This window comes from Drosophila subpulchrella, chromosome 3L (assembly GCF_014743375.2).
Source record: "Drosophila subpulchrella strain 33 F10 #4 breed RU33 chromosome 3L, RU_Dsub_v1.1 Primary Assembly, whole genome shotgun sequence".
NCBI lineage: Eukaryota > Metazoa > Arthropoda > Insecta > Diptera > Drosophilidae > Drosophila > Drosophila subpulchrella.
This window is the reverse complement of record NC_050612.1, coordinates 9,228,376-9,254,532: the sequence shown is the minus strand read 5'-3', so window position 1 is coordinate 9,254,532 and position 26,157 is coordinate 9,228,376. Positions and strand designations below refer to the sequence as shown.

The 26,157-nt window shown below is 42.3% G+C and overlaps 2 protein-coding genes across 3 annotated transcripts; both read left to right on the top strand.

Annotated features, from left to right (window-relative positions):
- Nucleotides 1-1,903: 1,903 nt before the first annotated feature.
- On the top strand, nucleotides 1,904-19,983 carry LOC119553622 (T-box transcription factor TBX3). 2 transcript variants are annotated; one of them, XM_037864090.1, is made up of 7 exons: nucleotides 1,904-2,163; nucleotides 11,690-12,159; nucleotides 12,214-12,704; nucleotides 13,500-13,656; nucleotides 17,231-17,498; nucleotides 17,579-17,716; nucleotides 18,970-19,716. In XM_037864090.1, exons 3-7 carry the CDS (start codon nucleotides 12,614-12,616, stop codon nucleotides 19,714-19,716), a joined length of 1,401 nt encoding a protein of 466 aa, XP_037720018.1. In that variant the 5' UTR covers nucleotides 1,904-2,163; nucleotides 11,690-12,159; nucleotides 12,214-12,613. The 2 variants fall into 2 exon arrangements, with proteins under 2 accessions (XP_037720018.1, XP_037720019.1); XM_037864091.1 differs by having other exon boundaries at nucleotides 11,690-12,704; nucleotides 18,970-19,983.
- Nucleotides 19,984-23,166: 3,183 nt separating this feature from the next.
- LOC119553471 lies at nucleotides 23,167-24,667 on the top strand. The gene is made up of 3 exons (XM_037863879.1): nucleotides 23,167-23,435; nucleotides 23,493-24,011; nucleotides 24,270-24,667. The coding sequence occupies exons 1-3, from the start codon at nucleotides 23,250-23,252 to the stop codon at nucleotides 24,495-24,497; spliced, it is 933 nt and encodes a 310-aa protein (XP_037719807.1). The 5' UTR covers nucleotides 23,167-23,249; the 3' UTR covers nucleotides 24,498-24,667.
- Nucleotides 24,668-26,157: the final 1,490 nt, after the last annotated feature.

The window sequence follows — 26,157 nt, the reverse complement described above, 5'->3', positions numbered from 1 at the left end:
GAGCAAATCTTTGTGACAAACAAAACGGCATACATATCGTTAGGGAAATGAAAACAAACCAAAGGAAAATGGGATCTTTGAGGCTGCGACAAACTGTAATAACAAATTGCGCTTTGTTTCAATTATACAAGGATTACATGGGAACGTAAAATGGATGAGTCGGAGAAGAGGATCGATCTGCTCAGAGATCCGGAGAGCCATCTCAAGTGGTTCGTTCTAAGGTCGGCGGCGTCTGTCTGTACAATTTGCACTTGATTTTAAGTAGGTGATTTCTATTATGCGAGACATTAGCTGTCATACAAACGCCCTATTCAAGCCCAGGGGCCTGGAGATCTGATCTCATCCCGATCCCGATCCCAGTCGTCGTCGTCGAGCACTTGATTAGCATATGAGTACCCGCATGGTGGCCATAAAATCTCAAGTACCCTGGTCATTGTCTTCGTAACGCCGGTGCCTCAGCCTCTTTTACAAGGAGATATGTACTTCAAAGTAGGTAGGACGGGCAATAAAACCGCAGGTCCTGCAGCTTTGCGCCGGATTTTCCAGCAACGCTCGTCAATGGCCGGGATGCGGGGAAATTCGCTGGAATTTCCTAGCCACCGGCCAGTTGATGTGCCATAAAATTATGGCGGCTCATAAAATTCATTAATCGCTGCTAAATGCGCGTCATTAGTCAACACGCGGCTTTGGTACTTCTACTTCGCTATTCCGGCCCGGTTCTAACCTGGGACCTGGGATGGTTAGAAGAGCCGACTTTTCCTGGAAACACACCGCAGGCCGCGGCAACGTGTCAGTTAGGAGGACGAGGACGAGGACTAACGAGTTGGATTGCCGGCACGGAGGCGGGCCAAAGACCAGGAATCGGCGACAGCGCGTCGCGTGAAAATGGTGATTAATGCCTTTAGAGCGTGGATTTAATATGGAACACGGTCCAGCTAATCAGCTGCCCCAGGTAGCAGCGCCTAGAATGGAAACTCTACGTGGAAAGCCCCGCAACAAGTGCGATTGATAAAGGTGGCGAGGATGAGGGTGGATTGCTCTAGAGAAGGAGGTGGCTTTAAAAACTTAAAAAGGCAGAATTAAAAATACATCAGCTAATGCTTAAAATCTTATTAAATTAAATGAGTCTTTAAAAAATTAAATGAATGCATAAAAAGTTGAACTGCGGGTTAAAAATCCAGGGCGACTTTTTCGACCGCTGGTTATATTAAGAGTAAGTTTTAAACCTAAAAAACATTTGACCATTTTTATTTTAAAGCCTACTTTTAGTTTAAGATGCGGACGAGAAAATGAACTTTAGTCCTATGAGAAAAATAGTAAGTAAACACAATGGATTAATGTGCTAATAATAAGCATATCATGTTTAAATAATATAAGCCTGGCACTTAAACACATTTAATTGATTTCTAGTACCTAAAATAAGCAATCATACATATCATATGATACACAAGTACACAGAGAAAACTATCTAAGAACATTGTTTTGAATTGAGAATATTCGTTCTTAAAAACCGTGTAAGCACATTTTGGTATCAATATAAGAACGAAATGGTGAGAAGAAAAAAGTTTAATTAAGTTAATTTAACAACTATTTGATAAGTATACACTAAGAACTGAACTAATAGTTTATTTGTACATACAATGTACTTAAATACCGCCAATTCAACTTGATTCGAGCAAAATAAAAACATTTTCAACTTAAAATTGTCGTTCTATTTTTAAGAACATTTTCAATACACTCCACACTCCATAGATTGCAATATAGAAATTAGTTTTAGATTCCACATAATTTCATTATTGGGTACCCTAATTAGGAGAACATTTTCAGCATTTTCCAAGACAACCTGTTAATTTCATTTTAATAACTTAATAAATGCAAGAACTTTTCCGAGAAAAAGATTATAATGACAGTCAGAGGCGACGGAGAAGTCGGAGATCTAACCAGAGAGACGCGATTCCGGTCTACGGGGCTGTGCTTAAGACAAGCCACAGAAGGCAAACAAAAACCTCGGGAGGAGGAGGTGGATGAGATGGAGGAGAAGTTGGGGAGTAGAGAAGAGGCCTACAGCACCGACAACTCAAAAAATGTGTCTACTTCATTCATAAGATTTTTTAGTGGCGCCTGGCGCCAACAATCGTCGCTTCGGATTGAATGTGTTTTGTGGTAAGTACACAGAAAATAATAATATATCTTACGATTTGATATGATCATTTATTAGGGTTTGTAAAAAGGTTTGTGAACTACTTACAGTTCGTATGTTGTTTTAAAATAGGTTAAAATATCAAAATCTTCAGCAGTTGTATTAATAAACGTCGGATTTTCATCGTTGCTAGTGAAATATATTGAATAAAACAATGGTGCTACACTTTATTATGAATTTACAACAAAAAAGCCTAACGAATAAATAGCTATGGAAATATTATTGCATTGTATATTACATTTTTTATTACAATTGAAAAAAAATTTGATCCCCAACTATTTTTTCGGTGTATTTGAAAAGTTATACTTATTTGTACGGTTGTTTGGCTTCAGCTCGAAGCACTTGACTTGCAGTGCCAACATTTTCATTAAGTGAAATGCCCGCCCGAGATTATTGTTCCGTTCGAGTGCATCTGCTTGATTTAGCGTATCGCTCATAATTTGTTTTTATGGTTTTGCATTTAGATTCTCGGGCCTTTGGGCACGCGGCTGATAATTCTCCCATGACGCGGCAGCTGCCTCCTATTTTCGCTTATCAAGTTTTCGGTTTTGAATGGATTCGAAATGGAAAGTGGTGGCAGTAGCGGTGGCCCAGCTGCGGATTATTTCCGAGTGGTTCCCCATAGCGCGTGTCTAGTGGTGGGGTACTACATATATCGAGCACGGCCAACTCTCACACCCGCCCATTGTCAGGCTGACAGTGGAATTCCTATAGATACGGATGGACCACACGATCGGGAAATGTTTCCATTGCGGGCATGTTAATTTTAGTACAAATTCGGGTTGAAAATAGCTGTGGCCAAAATGCCCACGCAAATATTTTCGATGCGGCTTCGGCAAGTCATTGTGGCTATTAACAGATCGAGTGAGCACGAGCATGAGTCGGAATTTGTGGGTCCCGAGATCTGAGATCTCGATCCGTGGACTTGTGGACTTGTAGAGCCGCTTTTGTGGGTCGCTGAATCGCCAAAGCCGCCAAAGTCGCCGTACGACTATTGACAATTTCAATTTGGGGATCATCCAGTCAGCCCGTCTGCGGCTGCTGTTAAATATTTTGTTATTTTCATATGTAAATCTTGTTTAACGACTCTGTATGAATTCGTGTGTAGTATGGGTATATTTATTGTGCCGTTGATTGAATATGCAAATGCATTTTCACACGTTGGACCGCAGTCCCGCTTGGAGCCCGCTCCACTCCATCAACGTTGGCCATCAGCAGACAAAGGCGCACAAACAACCCGAAGAAACACAGGGGCTTCTTTTTTGGTACCCAGAAGAAGGGTTCGCTGGAAGCTTCTGCCTCGGTTAGCTCTACCTACAGCAGTCACAGCTCCAAACTCAGAACTTAAACCCGAACCCTGGGAGGTGATAATGGGAGCGAGAACTCCCTATCCCCAATCGCACTCGCTCGCACACCTCGTTTCAAAAATGTCTGATATAAAAATTAATATTCCCTAATAAATCTGTCAAAAGTTATGGTCAAATGCTTAGCAGCAAAAAGGAAAAAATGTATAAAGGAAAATAAGAATTAATAAAAAAGATATAAAAATGAATGGCAGAAGAAGACAACATCGAAGCGTTAATACCCTATATTATGGAATTAATTATCTATCCATTAAAAAACACATCCGTTGATATTACAAATTCTATTTGAATGATTTATTTAATTTAGGGATGGCACAGATGTCATTTCTTATACATTTTACTTTGTCACCAGTTTGTATTTTTAGTAACCTTTAGTTCGCTGATGTTACTTATAAAATTTTGCCAAACATGTATTTATAGATATTTTGATCTTTATTATGCTTATTTGTCGCACTTTTATCTTTACTTATTTATTAGCAGAAAATGTAAACTTCAACATGATATATTTTTACAATGCATACATTATATATGTTTTTGAATGGCTTAGTGAATAGCACTCTGAAAATTCTGGCTTACAAAGATCCTGCTTGCACTCGAAATACCAAAACGTAATTATCATTGGCCGTACAAAACCTTTTAGCCAAAACGTATTTGATTTTCCTAAAAACTGTTAATTTAAGGGTATCAAGTACAGGTCTGTGAGTGCCTTTTCTCCATTGGAGGGCGCGGCAGCCAGTCAGCGGAGTAGTGGATCTGACTGCCTTTTTCCCAGACATTTACCTGTCAAATGTTGCACTCGCACACGAAAATGATGGAGTGAAGAGTTTTAATTTTATGACGCAGCAAAGGAGGCAGGGAACCCGAGGCGAGAGGGATCGAATGATGGCGCCAAGAAATTAAGGTAACGCGCCACAATCAACACAAGCCCGACTGGCAGGATCTCTGGAATTCCGAGCTAGTCCTGTGGGTTGGTGAGTTGGCAGCCAGAAAAAAAAAATAAGAAGGCCAAGATGCCGAATGGGCGTGGGCTTTTTCTCATGCGTTTCTGACTTAAGCCATTAGTTATGCAGCTCGTTGGCTTATCTACAACAGTATCGATCTTGTTAGCCGCTATTAATTGGCTGTGAAAGGTCCGATTCATTCAATAAAAGTCCCCATAATGTAAATGGCTCAACACTTTCCCACCGCCGAGAAAATCAAGTCCATTGACATCCGATGCTGCGCATGCGTATCCCCGCATCTATTAAGCCCGATACCAGATACAAGATACACGATTGTATCGCTCAGATACAGGCGAAGAGCTATCTGAGGACGGTAAATTGCCGCAACCGCAACGCATTCAACAGATTGTTACACTGAGAGAAAAATCTGTACTGAAATGTAAACGAGAAATAAATTGAATAGATTTAAAAGAAAGAAAGCTGGGACTTAAGCCATAACATTTAACTAAAGATCTGTTAAAAAATAATTAAAAATTTTGTAATGTATAAGGTTTTACAATATAATAGCAAGAAAAATACATAGAAAAATATTTCCTACATAAAAAAAATATTTATGCTATTATAGTTATTCAATTTTAAAGTTAGAAATATATATTTCTTTCACTGCATAATGTTCCGATCGGTTCAGATCGGATACATAGTTAATTATGCTCCCAAAATGAAACAAAAAAACAAACTAAACATTTTTACGAGCGAAATTTGTAATCATTACCACATTCATATGCAAATGGGGGCAGCCGGCCACTACGTACAAGTATCTGTATCTGTGGCGGTATATCTGTATCTGGTATCTGTAACTCTCGGGTTTTGTTTTTTTGGCTGCTTTGGGCCAGCTGCTCGAACGGCAGCTACGCGTCTGTCGCTTCTGTGCTGTCTTGGCCTTTGTTTAGGATCGTGGGGCCCTGATTTTGGTGTTAAAAGTACCGTATTGTTTGCCGTATATAGCAACAACATGCTGTCCACGCCGCGATAACGAACTTCCAGACTCTAATTTATTAAAGACATTTTCCTGTTGTTGTATGGTGGCTTCTTCTCCCCTCCGCTGCCCGCCAAGGCAAACATAAATTTTGACTGCGACAAGTTTTAATTTCTTCGGCCCGCTCCGTGGATCCTCCGATTACCAGTTTTCAGTTTCAGTTCCAGGTCTTCCCCTCGAACCCACAGACCCACAAAACCCTCAAAAGAAATCAGCCTCAGTTCGGTAGCTGCTGAGGTTGTGAAAAAGCTTAAATTTTAATCAAAATTAGATCTTTATCTTCCGCAATTTATTTGCCTTTTAACAAATATTTTTCATGCTCTTTGTCCGCCGTGTCTCCTAATCTCGTTTGCTTATTTTTCTGGTCTTCTCGTGCTGTTTTTTTTTTTTTTTACTATATTGTGTTGCCGTTTAGAACTGTAAATATTTAAGCTTTTGACGCCTCACATGGCTTGGAATTACTGGAGGAACCGTGGAACTCAGTGCCCCATTGCAGAGGTAGCATAAATTTTTCTCGCTTTGCCGCCATTGAGTAATGGCCGTGTTTTTGTTTAACTTTGCGCCATATTTGTTTGCCGCTTTGCGCTGTGGTGTGCGTGTCGTTTTCCACGAACCCCCCTTCAAAAAGGGGGTGGCCCTGTGGGACAGGGGCGTGCCGAGGGGGGAGATGGGAGTTGGGCTGGGAGTTGGGCTGCACTATCTAGCGTGTAACGCGGTTGCCAGCTCCTCGAAGATTAGCATTTTGAACAACAAACAATTAAAGTTAGTCGGGATCTCCAGACAGAGTTGGCGCCACAATGGAGATCTTCAGAAATTCCAGAATGAATAGCTTAAATAAATATCAAAAAAAGGGTGAGTAACTTCCATGATTTCATTAGGGTAAAAGGTTCTTATATTTGGTCACATGGTCAATACCTTCTTTAATCGTAACCTTTTTCTGAATATTATTATAGAAATAATTTTAAAAAGTTTTTTATCATTGTTATAATAATATACCATCAGAAATGCTAGTTATTTTATGGCAGTTTTTTAAAGATTACTATATTATTTGTTCCGACAATCAGTAATATGTAAGGGAATATTATATATATTACTTACAAAATGATATATAACGATTGAGAGCAATTATTTCTTGTCTTTTGATTTTTCCCTATCATTTCCAAACTATTTTGATTGCTTAATCCCTCCTTATGTACATTCCAGCACTCCTTTCGTTACCATTAAACTCCCATACGCCTTAGAATTTCCCGATAATTCCATTGCAACTACATGGTGTACACATACCCGAGAACTCCGCATTTAAATGATGTCGCGGCAAGTGCTCCGCCGCTGATTAGGATTCGTGGAAGTGCAGGCACCATAAAAGCGAAAGTCTTGACGCCATTAGAGCGCAATCAACGCCGGGCTGGGATGGGTTGGGGAGGTAGCTCATAAAGTGTCAACTATGACTGGTGCCATGAGTACACAGACAGCCGGAGATACGGGGCCAGATAGACATGGCTATGGCCAGATCCAGAACCACGTATACAGAGCACCTTCGTGGAGCTATGCGATGCTCAAATACGAATTGGAATCGGAGACAACGCGACTCTGCCCGCTATATTTGGTCTTATGACGTTATGGGCCAGCAAACAAATACATTTCAAACACTCGCCAGGTTGCTGATGCACTGGGAAAAATCAAGATGTGTATAAAGAAGAATAAATATTGTTCGGGCAAAGGAATATCAATAAAGCTCAATTAAATATATTAACATTAAAACATTTTTAAAAAACTAAATTTGAATTTTCAAAACAACCTACCTTCCTACTTTCAGTTTGTATTATATCTTTGTACTGTATCTTTAAAATGACATCCACTTTCGTTTAAATCAGAAAACAATCTACAACATTTTTATTATAAACAGAAGTATAAAACACAATTGAATTCCATAACATCCTCTTAAAACTAGTGTTGTATCTTTCTTCAATTCTAAAATATTACTTACGATTTTTTATAAAAACAGAAAAACATTATTACAAAAATATTTTTGTGTTTTCAGAACTAGAAAATGTAATAGTAATGTAACTATTTACTTTACATTGGTACTACATCTGGATTAAACTTTGTAGTATGGCATCCCATTTTTTCCAGTGCAGGTGGCTTAGATAAGGGAGGGGTAGGAAGAGGGACGACGATGGCCTGTTGTTGTCACGAGATTAAGGCATTTCCTCTTTGACGTTGGCGCAAGACTCGCCCTTTGCCGCTCTCCGTTGGCTTCTTTATCACGGCCATTGTAATTGCGCACTCAGGCCTGATCCGCTACGTTCCGATCCGATCCAATCCACTCGGATCCCATACCATTCCATCCATCCCATACCATCCCGTGGTCCAGTCCAGTCGATCCGCCTAGCGACAACAATTACCCCGCGGCTAGCCAAGCCATCTTGGCCACTCAATCAAAGGCGAAAGCCAAATGCCGCCTCGAAATAAGGCTGTGGCAAGCGGTAGCCAAAGAAGCCGTCAAATTGTTACGCATAATGGATGTTTTTATCAGCGAAATGGTTTCTTCTCCCCGTCGACGTGGACTACTGGACTTTTGTTTTGCCTGCCTGTCGGCGATCTTATGCTCTCGGTCTCGTCTTTGATGTCACCGGTTGGCCGTTGAACTTTTCTGGCTCTGGTGTTGGCCACATCTCGCCACCATTTTACCATTTTGATAATGAAATGCAGCATCAAATTGGTCTTTCTTTGAATCATATAGTGGTTCTTTCGTCGAAGTATCAACCCATTTGCGTCATTTGCAAAAAGATATTCATGCATTAAGATCCATGTAAAAATATCTGAACATTTTTAAATATGAATGAAATATATTAAGTAACATGTTTTGTATTTTACATATGAACAATGCCACTTAACTAAATGATATGATGAAGATTTTAATAGATATTTTTTATAGTTTGCAATACATTTCACAATGAAGTAAATAGTTATTAGTTTATGCATTAAATTAATTTAAATTCATAGGTATGAATGAATTTTTTGGTTGGTTTGATAATTCCAAAAGCCATTTATGTTTTAACCTGGAACTTGTCACATCAACCTGGTAATTCCCATTTACTGGGCATATACATACCATATTTTGCAATTGTTTTCGAACGCCAAATTTAAATCCATGATCTTGTTATTAAACATGCCATTAACACGCATCTCCGTCGAGTGCCAACTCAATGAGCTTCGAAAGTAAACAAACCAATGTGATGCCACGGAAAATATGCAGATTCTTCGACCCGACACCCAGATACCCAGATAGTACTAAGCCAAACCACAGAAGAGACGATGGCGGAGTGGAGGACCGGCGAGCCAGTAGCACTTGAAATTTGAATATAATATTGTAATAACTCAAGGGTCTACACAACAGAAGCGCCTCTCAGAGCGTCGCGTCGCCAGCAACTTTAGCACTTCAGTTTGAAGTTGGGGCTCCGAAAAGCGTAAAGTAGTAAGAAACATTTAAGGGGAGTGGAAGGGGGGCGTAGTGGGTCTGTCTCTAGACCTGAATCTGAATATGAATATGAATCCCAATACGAATACGAATCGCCAGTCTCGTCGTCTGGCATCTTGTACCATATTTGCTTATGATAATTTGAGAGCAAACAGCGATCGAGTGGAATGGTAGCTGTAGTTGGTGGAAACCGAACGTAACGAAAGGCCTAAATCTCGGGGGTCGTGAATGTGCAGAAAAACAAAAACGAAACACACGATTAAACACCTCTCAATTATTGGAGTAGGTCTGGTCCCGCGCCCATTGAAAGCTGTCAAGTGGTCCGCCATGGACACAGATGATTATGATGCCTCCTTGGACATCGGTTCATCGGTTTCCTCCTCAGTTCACATTGATTGAGTCACTTAATTTGCATACAAAAGTAGATTTGCATGCCTCACCAAGAGACGAGATGATGGTCATGTTGCAACAATGGATCTGCTCACTGGTACGCAAATACAAATACACGACCATCCACAATCGGAGATCAAGTGCCGGGCCGTTAATAGTCGTCTATAAAGGCGCTAGGGCTTGTTCAAACGAATCCGAGCTAAAAGTTTAAATCAATAAATTGCGATGGCTGCTTGACATGAGTGGAGGGCATATTTTCCATGGAAAATTACATTGCTTTCATAGACGATTTATGCTAATTTTAATTTGAGCAGCCGTGCGAGAAAGAAGCCGAGGGCTCGTGCTCCCACCTTCCCCCCAATATATCGTTGGTATACCCATATATCATATATCGGGTTCATTTCGCAACTGGGTGGAAAGACCCCGGCGAGTAGCACTTACAATGCCGTTGGAGGACGGACCCTGGTTCAAGGCTATTCAATCTGTTTGTCCTCCCCGATTCACTTAATCACTGAAGTCTGAAATATATATCGCTGAAATGTATACCCAAAACATTGATAAAGCGAAAAACAACCCACACAGATATCCTCTATGCTGATTCAAGCGGCTGGAATGCATTTACACTGAGGAAAATAATAGCGATAGTACTAGAAAGAAAGAGCGGTGCTCAATAATATCAACACACTTAAATTAAATATTCTCTTAACTTCTTTATTAAATTCTAAAACATTATCATATTCTATGAAAAAGTTTACAAAGAAAACAGCTAGACCGGAGATTTGTATTATTAAGGTACGTTTCGAATGGCTAGTCTTCCCCCAAGGAAATAAATGAAATCTGCCCAGTTTCGCATTTTCGAAAATATCTTTTTTCGAGTGTACTCCTGGCTACCTGTTGGCCCATTTATCCGGAACCGAACGGAAGTAAACCGAAATACATTAGTCAAACAGCAGGCGCAGGGGCAGCACCAATTAGCTGGGTGCTGACAAATTGCACAGCTATTGGCAGGGTCTCAAAGGGCAGGCAGGCCCCGAAGGATCGATGTCTAATGGATTGACGAACCTGGTCGAGCCGAAAGGCAGCGGAAAAAGAAAACCCAACCGGAAGTGTGCGCGACCAAATGTGAAAACGCGAGGCATAAATTACGCGCAGACGGCACATGGCCAGAACGCAATTTGGGCAAAATGCCTGGCTGCTAATAGTAAATTAATTTCAGACGCTTATCACCGACAACTCGAGCTGTATGAAAATAATGCGTGGATGTGTCAGGCCAGCAAAGTGCTGTGTAAATTAGCCCGGCTAACTACATATTTACCCATCGGGAGCCTCAGGAATTTCGCAGTAATGCTTTCCAGATAAGCCAAGCGATTGGCTTAATCTTGAAAGGAAGTGGCACTGGAGGCAAACACGAGACCCAAAACTCCGAGCACGTTTCGCCATCATTGGCCCACATGGCGTATGCTTAATGTATAATTTCAGTCAAAGTTCAGGCCACTTCATTGGGCATTTTAATTAGTTTCAAATTTGTAAGCAAGCAGCTCCGGACACGCGTTTCCGTCGTTTGAAACAAATGTTTTGCCAAGCTCCCAAAAAGGTCAGGTTCTCGAACCAGCCGCCACCTGCATTGCCAGCAATAAATACATGGTTATAGCCTAAAGATATTGGTAGACCAGCAAGTAGAGACCATATCGGGCCTTCGGATGCCGCCATATCAATGCCTGAATGACGCAGCGTCAAAGTCAAAATATTAAACGATTACACAAGAAAAAACAGATCAGTTTCTAATAAAAATGGGGGATAAGGGTGATAAAAAGACATCGAATTTTATGGACTGCAACATTTGTTGGACGTAACTCAGATTACGTTGGGAGCTCCCTATAAGCTCCCTTCCCTGATAAAAAATATGATTCCATGTGAGATATTTTTAACATTTATTAGATCATATTCAGTTCAACCTATTGTAACTATCCTTCATTACACAAATAAACCATATTGTTTTATTGTGAGAAACCCATTATTCCTGCTAAATTTTCCAGAACATGTTTATATTTACTGAAAAACTCGATAATTTGTTATCAAAACCATCGTCCTCGAACAAAAGCATTCGGCAAACTTGATAAAAGTGAATACATTAAAGTAAGTGATGGGTCTTTTTAACTGTTATTAAGATCAATACCTTCGACTATACTGCGAAAAACACACTTAAAGTCAATATTTTTCAATAAAAACCCATCAAATTGCTGATCAAACAATATCAATAAATTCTTTCCACTGTAGAGCCGGGTAAAATGAAATAAATGAGCAGCAAAACGGCAAACACACACCGCTCGAGAGGCCAGACAAGAGGACCACCATGATGGCAGGCGGCTACAAATGGGCAAAGCATAAATACACAAAAAGATGCCAAAAAGAGGAGACGAGGAAAAAACAATTTCAATCATCATGATCATAATTAAAAGGCAGCACACACAGATGGAATATTCCCCGCAGCAACATGTTGCTGCTGTGCTGTTGCTGTTGCTGCTGTTGCTGTTGCTCCGCTGACTGTGCAACTTCGCACTTCAGAATTAAACGCAATTAGAGCGAGCTGGCATTATCGGGCAGACAGAGATAGCGAGCACTTCGTGGGCGGAGCCCTGGCAGTTGGAAAATCGAGGGATTTTTCAAAATGGAGGTGCCAAACCAGAGCGGGACGGCTATTTCCCGCTCTCTCAGACGATCCACAGCCAATGGATGGACCGCAGCAGGTAATCTCGATCCATGGCTCAAGACCCAAAACGAGTCAAGCTCGTTTCTTTCAGCTCGATCGAGAGATCTCCTCCGCCAACGGAACTTGCTCAGTTGAAATGCGAACTTGGCGAGCTCAAGACACGACCGTCGGCTAAGACACACTCTCTATTTGTACATATGATATGGTGGAATTGTAACCCACATACGACATACGACACCGGCGTAATCAAATTAACACCCACTCATATGAGAGTCGATTGTGCGGTGATTTGCATAATTGACGCTAATCGGCGGTGTCTCGTGCTCGCCTAAAAAAGTTTAAGCCCGGACTCAAAAATAAGAAAAAGACCCCGCCAAATGTGACAGTGCTTTGTGTGTTTTTTGAACAATTGTGCAAGTGACAATCGGCAAACAAAAGAGTTTCGATTATATATTAGGTATAACTATTTTTGGACCCCCATCACCTTCATCATGATCACCATGAACGAGCTGGTGGATCTGCGCATGCAGCAGCATATAGCGCATGAGATCTATCGCCAGCAGATTATGCAGCGCATACCAGGTAAGCTTTTACCCTTGAAAGGTCTCAAACATCGTAACATCACCCAAATCACTCATCCGCCCCGTTTAGCGTGCGGCAAAGCTGTTAAGCATCATTAGCATTAATGGCCGTAACTTTTGGCGAGCTCTTTCTTTTTCTGTCCCTGGCCCAAAGTTAAGTTCAGATCAGCGGGGTGTGTGCGAGTGCCAGTGTTTATGGCCAGCCGATCATAAAGCTGAGTAATGTGGGAAAGTGATCGCCGATCGGGAAACTTGATATCAAATGCATTTTGCTTGTTGCCGACGATCGTTAAACAGCGGGTTCAGGATCAGCGTACCCCTAAAACAATATCTTTGTATGTAATCACGTTTGCCAAAGTATAGCACCATATTTTTTGTTAATCCCTAATGGAGGGCATTAAGTTTGACAATCGGCAGAGAATCAATGTTCTTGGTTCCCCAAATGAGCATCCATTTAACACCCATCTTAGTCTTTGTCTTGTGATAAGCCAGAAATATCACACATCTGTTAAAGATCCCTTTTATTTAGACCCACACTAAAAAAACTAATGGCAACCATTAACATATTAAAATTACTTTCTTTTTATCATGAGACCATCTTATTATACTTTATTAGGACTTGTATTTTTATAAGATCATTTGTATTTAATCTTTACTTTGAGTACTACTTCTATTATTATATAGATTATATTAAACCCATCTCAAATATTACATCATATCTTATACTTTTTTGATCATTCCCCAAGCTGTTTTGATCTTTCGAACCCTACTTCAACCCCGTCTAAACTACTTTCAGATCCCTTTCCGCCGATGCTACCAATTCCGATGCCTCGGCACGTGATCATGCCACCCCGAGTCACCCTCCCCGGCGTGGAGATGACCCTTCAAAACGACGATCTTTGGAAGCAGTTCCACCAAATTGGCACGGAAATGATCATCACCAAGAGCGGCAGGTAGGTTCCGAATGACCAGAGATCTTTCAATGACGAACGAGTGGGGGGAATCTCGAAATACAGACTTCTGAGATCGGGAACAAACATAGATCGGGCGATGCATTAGCACGAACGTGAAAACTAATACCCCAGACGCAGGGCAAAGAAAAATAAACCAGCCAACGGGCGCGGGCACTTAATACCATATCCCATGCCATGCCGATCCCTATACCGATCCCGATTCCGATCCAGTCCTATCCTGGATCGAAGAAATGCTGCTGTTAAACGCTCATTAGAGCGCAGGCGCCTGCAAATTGTTTACAGCGGCGTCGCGACAACAATTTTCACAGGCAAACAAGGCGGAAGGATGCACTTGCAAACACTGGCCGGATGTGAAAATGGGAAATGGAGAATGGAAAATAGAAAAGCAGGAAAAGCGTACCTGCCCAGATGCATAATGGACTATCGCGCGAGGCGTAAAGCGGACAAGTTTGCCGGCACTTTGCGTGCCCAGATTGAAGATATTCGAATCAAAGGCATAGCGCGATCGCCCGGGGCTAGTTTATCGTGTATCTATCAGATGCACGACTTCCAGCCCGGCCCAGGAGGATACGATTACGACTACCTAAAAGTGTCCGGCACTTGTTCGAATGTGCGTAAAGTGGCGTCATCGTAATTTATTGTAGGCCGGCCGAACGCCGAGCTCAGTGGGACGTCCTGTCGGCCGAAGTCGGCGCTCCTTTATACCTCCGATGGCATAAATCTTCGCGTCAAGGATACTTTGTCGTCATCTTTGTAGCTCTTAGCGTTTTTATTGTGGCGCCTGTCTGCAGACAACAACCTGAGACCCCGAAATATCTTCGCGTTCTGCATTGTATCTGTATCCGTATATCTGTATTCAGCATCTTTAAGCAGTGACAGTGACAGTCAGTGACCACAGCTTGTCGACAGAAACGAGCAATTTCACACTTGGTCCCTGTTCGACCCCATCGAAAGGGTTCCCAACGCATTAACATAAGCTTTTGGTCTCCAAAATGCAGCGAAAAACTAGCTTCGAGTCTCGAACAACCCTTTCGTTTTATATATGCCATGAATTATTCATAAAGTCTGCGTATTAAATACTTTTTATGCTCATCAAAAATGTTTTATGGGCCTTGGTGGAGAGGTCGCGATGCAATCGATTTGAATTTTTAATGATTAGGCGCCAGAGTGCCACCGTCTGTCCAATCGCATCCCGAACCCCGTTTTATTTACCATTCGGTTCCGATCCCAAGTCCAAACTCAAAACCCAAACCTATGCCTATGCCAAGTGGCGCTCATAAAAACTAATTAGTTGCTTGTCTGGGCTCCGTTTGCCACTTGAACCGTTCCATCTTTTTGGGTGGTAAAAGCGCAGACGGCCATTAAAGTTAGATAGAACAAAGCGTATCGGTTAATGCCCGATGGCGGCAAATGAAATGACTTTGTCACGAAGCTTTTAGAGTGTGTGGGCTCGGCTCACCAACTGGGCTAAATGAGAAGCGCCAAGAGAGGCGGTAAACAGAAGCGACACGGTAACCTCGATGAGAAGCGCAAAGATAGCCAGAAAAGGTCGGTTGCCCCTTTGGAAGCGGTCTCAAATCAAACATTTTAAGAATGAGCTTGATAAACTTTATTTTCTGACATTTGATTAGTAGAGAACTTATTAGTTTCAAAAGGACTGATTTCAATTGATTCTTTTTTTTTAATAACAAGTACAACTGATTTGTAAATTTATTTTTTATTAACTATGTATGTTGCTGTTTTCTTAAAAAACAATGCATGTTTAAAATATGTAATTTTCATTGAAATATAAATTCAATATGGTGCCTGTACCCAAAAAATAGTAAAATTATGTAATATATAATTCCCTTTAAAATATCAAGTTAATTATTTAAATACAACTTGAAATGTTCCTTTTTAACCCCTTTAAATGTACAAAGACACATAAATAACATATAGAGTTCGAAATTTATAATGCTGTTTCTAGTTTTATAGCTGTCAATTAATAAATAGCCTGGCTTTTAATTACCTAAAAATGATAATTTTTGGAATATCAAGCAGGCACGTATTTGGAATTGTAGGGTAAACATTCGAGCAACAGGGAGAGAAGGGTGAGTGGATGTTTCCACAGTACCCTTCGAGGGACTGCGTTCCGATCCCCGGGACGCACTCTGGACAGTGTCCCTGCACATGCCAAGCGTGAAGCGCCAAATCGAATGCCGTCAAATGGTCAGCATGCTCCTCACTCGCAGCCAAAATTCTCCTGATAATTATGCGCAGACGCGCCAAAGATTTCGATCTTAACAAATCGTTTGTCCGAAACCAGACAGCGGACTCTTGCCAAAAAAAGGAAAACAATCAACAAAAAGTGAGCAGAGCCAAATTGAAAATGAAATTCTAGACCGCACAAATGTCGAAATATTTCGGTTCCGTGGTCTAATGGAATTCAACAGAGCTGAAAGGCAGTCCCAGAGCCAGAATCAAATTAAACGTTAGCAAAACCAAAGCGCAGCGGAGTTCAATTAATTAATCATCGGACCGGAGAAACACGAAATCATTGCCAAAAACAAGAAACCCCTCGAGAATGAGGATGAGTGGACGATTGGACGAGGCATCCAGTTTCCGAGGCGAAGGGCAAACATTTTTCGGGCTGGCGCCAAGAACCGTGGCCACCTGCTGTTCCTGCGGCATCGTCGTGGAGTTGGAGGCGAGGGTCAGGGCCTCGCATCCTTGTTAGCACAGGCAAAGAGCCCTACTCCCCACTCCATCCTCCGGGCAATCTCTATTTGAGCAGGCCTAATTACATGGCGCATGGAAGGGAAATCTCACAATTAAATATTTGTAACGCCCACGCAGGCTCGGGCATGGGCTCCTTTTGTCGATCTAGCATGACTATATTTGAGTTTGCTCGGTAAACAAAGGCTCTACGACTTTTCAGGCATTTTCCTGGAGTTCCCCCACTCATCTGGCACACTAACATTCTTTAGAGAAACAATATCACAAAGATTCAGTATTTGTGTGAGACAAAATATTCTGTATCTAATGTTTAAAAATAGTAATATTATTCAATAAAAAAAACGTATGTTAACCTAAAAATTGTGACTACAATTATATTTTAAGTGGCATACCAAAAACATAAATTCAGTACCATTTCTTATAACTTTTGTAATGGGTAATCAGACAGTTAATTGTTCACCTAAATTTTTAAGTTGATAACAATAACGTTAAAAAAGAAAAACTCAAATGACGCAATATATGGGCAGCCCATAATTATAATGTTGTATTAACATCTCTATTTATTAATATCGTATAGATATGCATCGCTTTTTTTGCTTTAGCGATGTGATATGGAATGTGTTGGAATTTATAATATGTTTCAATATGATCACACATAATTTCTTCGATGCTGGCATTTTTAATTCTGTATATGGTTATTGATACGTAAGACTGTTACATTAATTCATTTAAACGGAAGTGTAGGCCATAAGTTAAAAATAATATTGGATTTTGATATGTTATTAAATGGAACCACCACAGTGATTAAAGATATTCCACTTGTTTTCCCCCATAACAGACGGATGTTCCCCTCGATGCGACTGAGTGTTTCCGGTCTGGAGGACGAGAGCAACTACTGTGTGCTCCTGGAGATGGTGCCCATTGGCGACTGTCGCTACAAGTTCTCCGGATCCCAGTGGGTTCCGGCCGGAGGAGCCGAGCCCCAGAGTCCGCAGCGGATGTACCTGCATCCGGACAGCCCGGCCACAGGTGCTCATTGGCAGGCGCAGCCCATACTCTTCAACAAGGTCAAGCTGACCAATAACACGCTGGACAACAGCGGCCATGTAAGTGCGGACAGAGCTTTGAAGTCGTCTCCGGTTACTGATCCCAACCCAATCCAACCTTTCTCTATCCCAATCCACAGATCGTCCTGGCCAGCATGCACAAGTATCAGCCGCGTCTGCACGTCATACGCACCGCTGATCTGGCGCAGATTCCCTGGGCCCCACAGCAGGCCTTTGTGTTCGCCGAGACCGAGTTCGTGGCCGTGACAGCCTACCAGGTAAGTGGTGCCATCTGCAAACCCACTTTCCATACCCTAACTTTGGCTGTGATAACTTGAGGGAGATCTTTGTAAGCCTATTAGGGAACTTACCTCACTCGAAGTCTCTTAAAGTTCTATTCCATCACATAGTATACCTTCCTAGTTGCAGAAAATTGACTGATTTTGATACAATTTGGAAGGTAATAACTGCCAGATTTATAAATAGACATTCGAATGTTTTTTAATTAATTAGCCTTCTTATAAAAAATTTAGCGAATTGTCCAAATAAAACACTTTGCTTGTTTATCTTAGTTTAGAAAATTTGAATATACCAGAATGATTTGTTCTTTGGGGTTTGTTCTTACAATTCGAATGGAACATAACAGGAAGCGTTTTTTAAAGAAACAATTTCCAACAAAGGCTAAATCAAAAAGTCTTATCTTAAAAAGCTTCAAACCTAATCAAGCTTTTAGTTAAAATAATGCTGGGCATGTAAAACTCAATTAATTTGTTTAGCTATATAAAAAACATTTCCGAACCATAAAAACCATGCTCAAAATCAAAACATGATATCCCAAATTGTTTCATTAACAAGCTCTGAACAGACACATTCAAGGCTCTTTAAAATCGCACAACTACGTGTTCAGGGAAAATGTTTCCCAAGTGTATTCGAGTCATGTGTCCTCGGACTCGCAGCTAGCCTTCCTTTCTTGTGCGCACTTTTTGCCAATTCATTGAGCACGATGGCCCAGAGACTGGGAACGATCACACTAATTGGTTAATTTTGGGCAAACGAGCGGCGATCGCTCACGCCGTGGGTAGCTTGGTCAACGTCTCGAATTAGCATGGAACGCCTCCGAGATGCAAGATTCAAGATCCGAGATCCGAAATGCGAGATCCGAGATCAGCAGGCAGAAAGTCAGCGGGTCGGATTGTTGTTTTAGGAAGTTGGATAGCCACATCCTTGTAAATTTGAGCGCCTCGCTGTGTTTTTGTCTAGGTCTGGGCCCATTGACAGCCGACGCCAGTCTGCCTCTAATTAGCAAGATCGCCGAGATCCCAGATTCGAGTTGAGAAGTCCGAAAGATCACAAAGTTGTCAAGTCATCTGGAGTGGAACTGAGAACTGGAAACCCGGTCTGGTGTCAAGTGGCCATGTTACTTAACGCCAGTGGCTACTGGACGCCAGTGACTTATGCGATGGGTCCTCTACACGTTGCTCAAGATTATGCTGGCAATCGTCATATTTCACGCTCGTCTTCTCTTCCGCAGAACGATCGCATCACCAAGCTGAAGATCGACAACAATCCGTTTGCCAAGGGCTTCCGCGAAACGGGACAATCGCGCTGCAAAAGGAAGATGTCTTCATCGCCAACTGGCGAGGATCAAGATCAATCGCAGTCCCAGTCGCAGTCACTACACCATTCTCAATCCCAATCCGAGTCTGACATGTCGCCGGCGAAGGGCAGTGAGACAGCAGGAGGAGGAGGAGGTGGAGCATCAACCATCGGCGATTCGGATGGCCCGCAAATTAAGCGCCTGCGATCAAATGGCTCCGCCTGCTCCTTATCGTCATCGCTGGACGACCCGTCGGCGCCTGGCGCCAGTTCCCTGGCTTTGGGCTCCCCACCGCCTCATCCGCATCCCCATCCCCTCCAGGCGAGGAGTGCCTCCAGCGTTTTCATGCAGCACTTCCAGCAGAATATGCAGAGCCTGCTGAGGCCCTCACTTGTGGACCTGGCCTGCACTTACTTCGGGAGACCCCATGAGTATGGAGGAGCGGTCCAGCCCACACCTCTCTATTCCCCGGCAGCCATTTTACATCCTGGCCTGAACCTGGCCCCTGGCATTTCCGGTGCGGATCTTATATCCGATGAGTCAGGTGCCGAAGAACTGGAACTGGATGTGGGCAGTGAAACCACCACAGTAGAGCAGTCCTCGCAGGAACAACCACCGGAACAACCCTCTTCGAGGAGCAAGGGCTTCAGCATTTCGGCCATCTTGGGGGGAGGAAGTTAAAGATAACTTTGATTTATATAGTAAAGGGGTATGAAGATAATATTTTACTCAGCTAAAATGGTTTCTTAGCTTAACTTTCTTCTGAAAACGAAAAATTAAATATATTTTATGTATATATCCGATGTATGTATATCATAACAAATTAAGAACAACTCTGCAATCTTAATACAACTCATTTATATAAGTGTTATACTTTAATAAAATGTACAAATTAAACAATAAACAATCTTGCTTCTACTTAGAAACTTCTAATCTTGTTTTTAGAAGAGATTAAATCTTACGCATTGTACTCATTTTGATATTATACAGATACTAGCCTGATTAGTTAATAAGTTTAAATAAGCATGAAACAATTAAAGTTACTGTAAAGAATAAGGTAATCAATTTGTTTCATTTCACTTGGAATTATTTTATATCCTCCTGCTGGGCTGAGCCTTCAAAGCCAGAACGCCCAACCATCGCTGTAGGTAAATGAATATATCGGAAAAGTAGGAAAAAAATACTACCGGCAGTTGGCCCTCTATCATTGGCCGATCTGGGGCTGGAAATCACAACTTCCGCCAGACATTAATCCCAACCAATTTACAAGATAAACGTTCGGGTTTCGACAACATCATCAGGGCATCCTCATCCTCAACCACCGGCGCAGCATCCATTAGCCACACAGAGATGCGACTGGCTAGAACATAATTTGTTTGCAATTAAATAGCTCGACAAGGCATGAAATTCGGTTGCAGCCCTCGGATGCTACCCCAGAGACTGGGACCTCGAGAGCGATGCTACTTATTTATGAAATGGGCAGAGACTGAGACGAAGCCAAAGAAAATAGACAATTCGTTATGTAAGTTGCCGAAGAGCTGGAGGGCCGAAGAACCGGAGGATCTTGGCCAGGGGCTGAACGGAGCCAATGATAAAGTTTACGATGACATGCGTCACCACCCACGTCTCGTCTGCATTCGAGGGCCAAAGGGGCGGTGCAGACACCGCTGCCCGCCCAGCCATCGGAAAAACAAACACGGTCGAATCAATTTACCACACTGGGAAAAACACTCGATTTCAAGATTACATTCTTCATTGGCTTTGCTAAATGACCTTTTCTAGTCTACATGTTAAACTAAATGTAGGGTTTAAGCCATTTTAAGAGTAAAATCTAGAAATCTGAACCTGTATTGGAAATACATGATAAACGAATAATATTATTTAGACATTATACTGTAGGATCCTTAGAGAAAATTTTATTTTTTTAAGAAACCTATAAAACAACATACTTTTTTCAAACATTTTTTAAGAGTAGCTTTGGTTCTAAATTGTACAATAAAATCTTTCCAAAAAAACATGTTTGAATATTTTTTTTTTATTTTTACAAACTTGCAGTCGATAATAAAATAGTTTCGTTCCTTTTAATATAAAATCTATAAAACTTTAGATATTTTAATGTTCTGATATATTTAGATATACATGTATGTTATAAATAATTTTCTTTCGGTGTACCAAATCGATTTGAAATTGTTGCCGTTTGTCTGACTGTCGTTCGATGCCTCTGGGGATCGGTTCGGATCTATTGGCCTGCGGTTTTATAGGGGATCCCTGGCTAAAACGGGTGACAGATGTCGGCCGTGTGTGCGAGTGCGTGTGTTGACAGGCGCAAGGTTGCGAGTGCAATGAATGCCTCATTAAATGGCTGTACTTCCCTCATCCGCCTCACCCCCAGAACCAGAACCGAAAACCAAAAACCCCATCCATCCACGGCAGATGTCGCAGGTCCCCCGGATAATAAATGCACTATGGCTGTTGCTTTTTACGCTGCCACATTTGTTGCCTCGCCGTTGCAAGTTGCCTCTTTCTGTTATGTTATGAAATTAGATACACTTTGTCGAGCAGCATTTCTGTTGTGTAAACACGAATTTGGGGAACTCGAAACAAAAAAAAAAGGGGGAAATTGTTTCCTAAACGAAAGTTAATTAGTTATTAGGGGGAACTGGCACTGGCGGTGCTAATGAGTTGGAAAAGCATTTTACACAGCGCACGCGTGGCTGCCACTTCGAATTGAGACTTGATTCTGTAGGGGATGAAGATTTTGGGGATAGCAGTCAGGTGTTCAAAGGAAATATTTTCTTCAACTGGTAATGTACAGAGTCCAATATTTTATACTTAAAAGTAATATATAATTTAAAAATAGTACAAATAAAAATACATCATTAAAATATTAGATCATATACAAAGGTTTCCGATTAAAAATATTTTTTTGCTTATTCCAACCCTTCGGTTTAAGACTTTATACATTAAGAAATACATATTAAGATCACGTACAACAGATCCTTATTATATTCTCTATGCAGATTAATTTAGAGTAGATCCCAAATCCCGGAGAGCCTCCGTCTGAGCCCATCTCTAAACTTAAGTTCGGTCTGCGCCCGGCGTTAGGCAAACAAGATGGCAACAATGCGGTGGTACTTGAGTTTTTATTGTTGGCCAATGCAAATATATTGGTCGCGAGGAGAATGCAACAAAGCGTGGCAAAGAAAGGTTTCCGTGTCGCCGGAGCCAAGCCATAAAACTGAAAAACGGATGCACCGACCCAGGTTGTCTGTGTTCCGAAATCGACCTGTATTCCACCCTATTAAGCTAGGTTTTAAACTAGAGCAGAACAAACCCACCACCGGCGAGATGAGGCTCAACAGCAGGAAGATTGGCCACCGGACAACAAAGGCCCTTTAAAGCAGTTTATGCAAATGGGCTCACATGTGGGCTGGAAAATGCATACTATGTATGAGGATGGGCGACCCTTTTGGGCTGGCACAATTAACAAAGCGTGTAATTTCTCAAACCTATCGTGTGAACAATGGCACAAACAATTAGAGGATAATGAAAATCACCCACATAAGCAGGTCCACTACAGTGCTAGCCGGATGGGTTGGTGCATATATGATCATTGATCATATAGGCAAATCTGGGGGATCAGTTGGAAAGTACTTGCAGTGGAACAATCAAAACCGGAGCACAATGGCCGTCGTCAAGTATGCATATCCCTTACAGAGGTATCCTTCACATTGTCCTCGCTTTGTTTACAACTCTATTGAGTGCAAAATGCAGCAGCATTGTCTCAGGCCATATATTTGCATACTTGTGTTGTCCTCGAAGACAAACCACAAAATCAAATTCAAATTACTTCGCGCCATTTAATGTGAAGCGCGGGCAGAGTTGCCAAGTGCCGCGGAATCTTCACTTAATTTAGCCTTTTCACACAATTCTCAAGTCACACAATTTTGCGGCCATTTTCCTATAATTTCTGAAATTAAAAAAATTTTTTTCTTATTTAATTTTTTAAGTACGTAAGCCATTATTATTTGTTGTTCCTTATTTTTTACGTTAAAAACAAAAACGCTTATAAAATGTTACGTCGTGCAGATAGGCCTTTTCTTTTCTGACAAGTGAACAGCTTGGCAGCCCTGGTAGTTGTCATTTTGACTATTGCGCCATTCGGGTAAAAAACAATTTACAACCTAAGCAAATTACGAGAAAATTCAATCGAAATGAGCGTTCTAGTGAATAATAGTGACTCGGACACGGAGGACAATGACTCCTTCCACTCCTTTAACCAGAGCGATCCGTCCTGGGAGGACCTGAGCCTCTCTCTCTCCGAGAGCGACTGCGACAGCGCCGCGGACTTTGAGTCGGGATCGGAGCATGAGACTTCGATGGAGAATGTGGAGAGAACGGCAAGTGGATTATGGTAACCATGTAGGACATAGTGCTAAGATAATCCCTATCCACAGATCGAGGAACCCGGGCAGTTGGCCCAGGCCGATGGGCCCACCTTTTCGGGGGTAATTTTAAAGCCAAAGTCGCCCGACTTGGAGGTCCATTCCAGCGACTCATCCGCCTGCGATGGCATCTCCACCGGCAAGGCCACCCAGGTGACGGGTCGCTTCAAGACCCCCAAAAAGTTCAACATCTCGCCCATCAGTCAGGAGAAGCCGGCTCCCGTGTTCTGTTGCCCCCGGGAGGTGCCACAACTCGCCTCGAAGCAGGTGCCCAGCAAGGAACTCTTCAGTCTGGACCAACCGGCATCGGTGCTGAAGGAGCACCTGACCAGCAACCGCCAAACGGAGATCTTGCAGAAGTACGCCTTCACCGAGATTTGGGTGGGTTCGCAGCAGAAACCCAGCCAGCCCAAGAGTTCTCGCCTGCGGGAATTTTCCGTGGCCCTGGAGGCCTATTTTGACAAGGATTCTTCCAAAAAGAAAAGTGACATCGATTCGGGGGCTGTCAAGAAGGAGTTGGAGCCATCAAAAGTAGGTTCTAGTTCTCTTGGTATTAATTTTTTGATTTAAGTTTTTATTGATTTTGATCGAATTATATTTATATCCTTATAAATGTATTATTTAGTTTAGCTCATCAGAAGTAAAACAATAATTAATTTTAATTTAAGGGCTGCTCTTATGAAGCTCAGCTCCTTTAAGCAGTTTAAAAGCTAATTCTAATGTAATTTTGAAGAAGTAGCCCTAAATGTATATTCGAATATTAATCCTTACCTTCAATTCATGTTTCAGATCCTTAAGGCTTCTCCGAAGAGTGTCAAGTCCGTGGAGGAGGAGTATGTATCTCCCTTCCCGAGTGTGTCTGTGCAACCAGCTCCAAAGGTATCGCCCCTGATGAAGGGAGTCAAGGCGCCTATTACAGTGCCGGCTGGCTTTGATTTGACCCGATTGGTTGAGATGAAGAATCCCAACCACTGGCACCGCCGACCCAACATGCGCACCGGCGATAGCATCTACTAGACGTTACTCAACAATAATTCTACCATCACGGTCAACACTGAACTACTATTATTTCATCATTGATACTCTACTATTATTTCATAACGATCCTCAAACGGGCTGGCCGATTTGACATTGATTATGTTAGCTGTTATCCTGCTGCAATAAAGGACTAGGAACTACCAAAGCAATTAGAGCGCCAAACATATGCGACTGTCAAGCTCCGGCAAAGACATAATATCGCCAGCGTTGAATGGGAACGTCGTCGCGGGCTCCAAATGATTTCATTGTGCTGCCGATAAAATTGTCGCCAGCGAAAAATGTTGCCCGTGACTTTGATTTTGGCCGCCGCAACATTAATTTCCAAGGAAATTACACATGCCCGCTGGAGGGGATGGCTTATCTGGGCTGGCGATCGCCGAGTGAGCCCGGGTCGGGGCTCATTTGCCGGTGACATGCGAACGTTTGCTTTGCTCCGGCCCCAAAACATGGACTCTCTCTCCTGGGCCCATCCAGCGGATGCCCCCAAATGAGAATTCAATAAATTTCAGGTAAAGGTAAAGGCAACAACAACAGCAGCACCAGCATCATCGGCAGCAGCAACAACAACACAATGGGCCAAACGTTGTCGTTAGTCTTTTGGCGACGTTTAACATGAATATGCAGTGTGGCTAATGTGGAGCCCATAAACACTTCCAGCGGCAACATGAATGGGCCGAAAAACAGGTTGCAGCTACGTGTGTGGGTATCGGTTGGAATATTGGGGTCCTGGCTCTTAACAATTGTTTCTTAACGCGAACTGAAGCGAATGCCACCGTCGAAGATTGCCCATTTGGCCAATCATCTAGCCGGCTCTCTTTGGGGGCAACACTTGCGACTGGTGGACTGGTCCCATCAAAGGAGCCGCCACGTTTCCGCTCGATAGCATGGAGATGTGTGATGGGACACCCGGACAATTGCATGTAAATGGCCACAGTTTCGCTAACAACTACAATGTGAAAACATCAATTACACGAGACTGGGCATTGGGTATTGGGTATTGGATACCGGGGATTCGAATCGGACTGCTCGCCAGGATTGCCGGCGATCGTGGCGCTCAATCAGCGCATTTAACTTGGCGCCGGCGCCAGCGTTTAAGATGCGGCTCGCTCTGATCTGCTGATAAGCTCATGTCCATGTTGCTGCTGCCGATGTTGCTGGTTGCCGATGTTGCCGGTGGGTTATTCTGCTCTTGGAAGGGAGGTTCACAGGAGGTGGAGGAGGAGGAGGTGGGATGGGGTCTGGAGGAACAGGTTTTTATGCCTCGCATGCGGGAGATATGAAACCGAAACCGAAACCCCAGCCAAAGCCAAATCCAAATTATGTATTCGGCGACGACAGGCAAATGGAAGCATGCAACACAAATTGCTGGAACAGGATTCGAAGCGCAGTCATGGGAAGTTATTGGGGAATTTATTCAGATCTCCGCTTTGGGAGCTCCTCTTCCCATCTGCCTCATCTAATTGATCCACATTCCCCGCATTGCTTAACCCAGAAATAACTCCATCGAATTCATTGGATATACATATGTATACAACTATTTTATTTATGCCGCATTGAAAATGCCAAAGACAATAAATCCATTACGAAATCATGTGAACAATTAAAATTGCATAATAAATACGATAAATACTGATGGCAA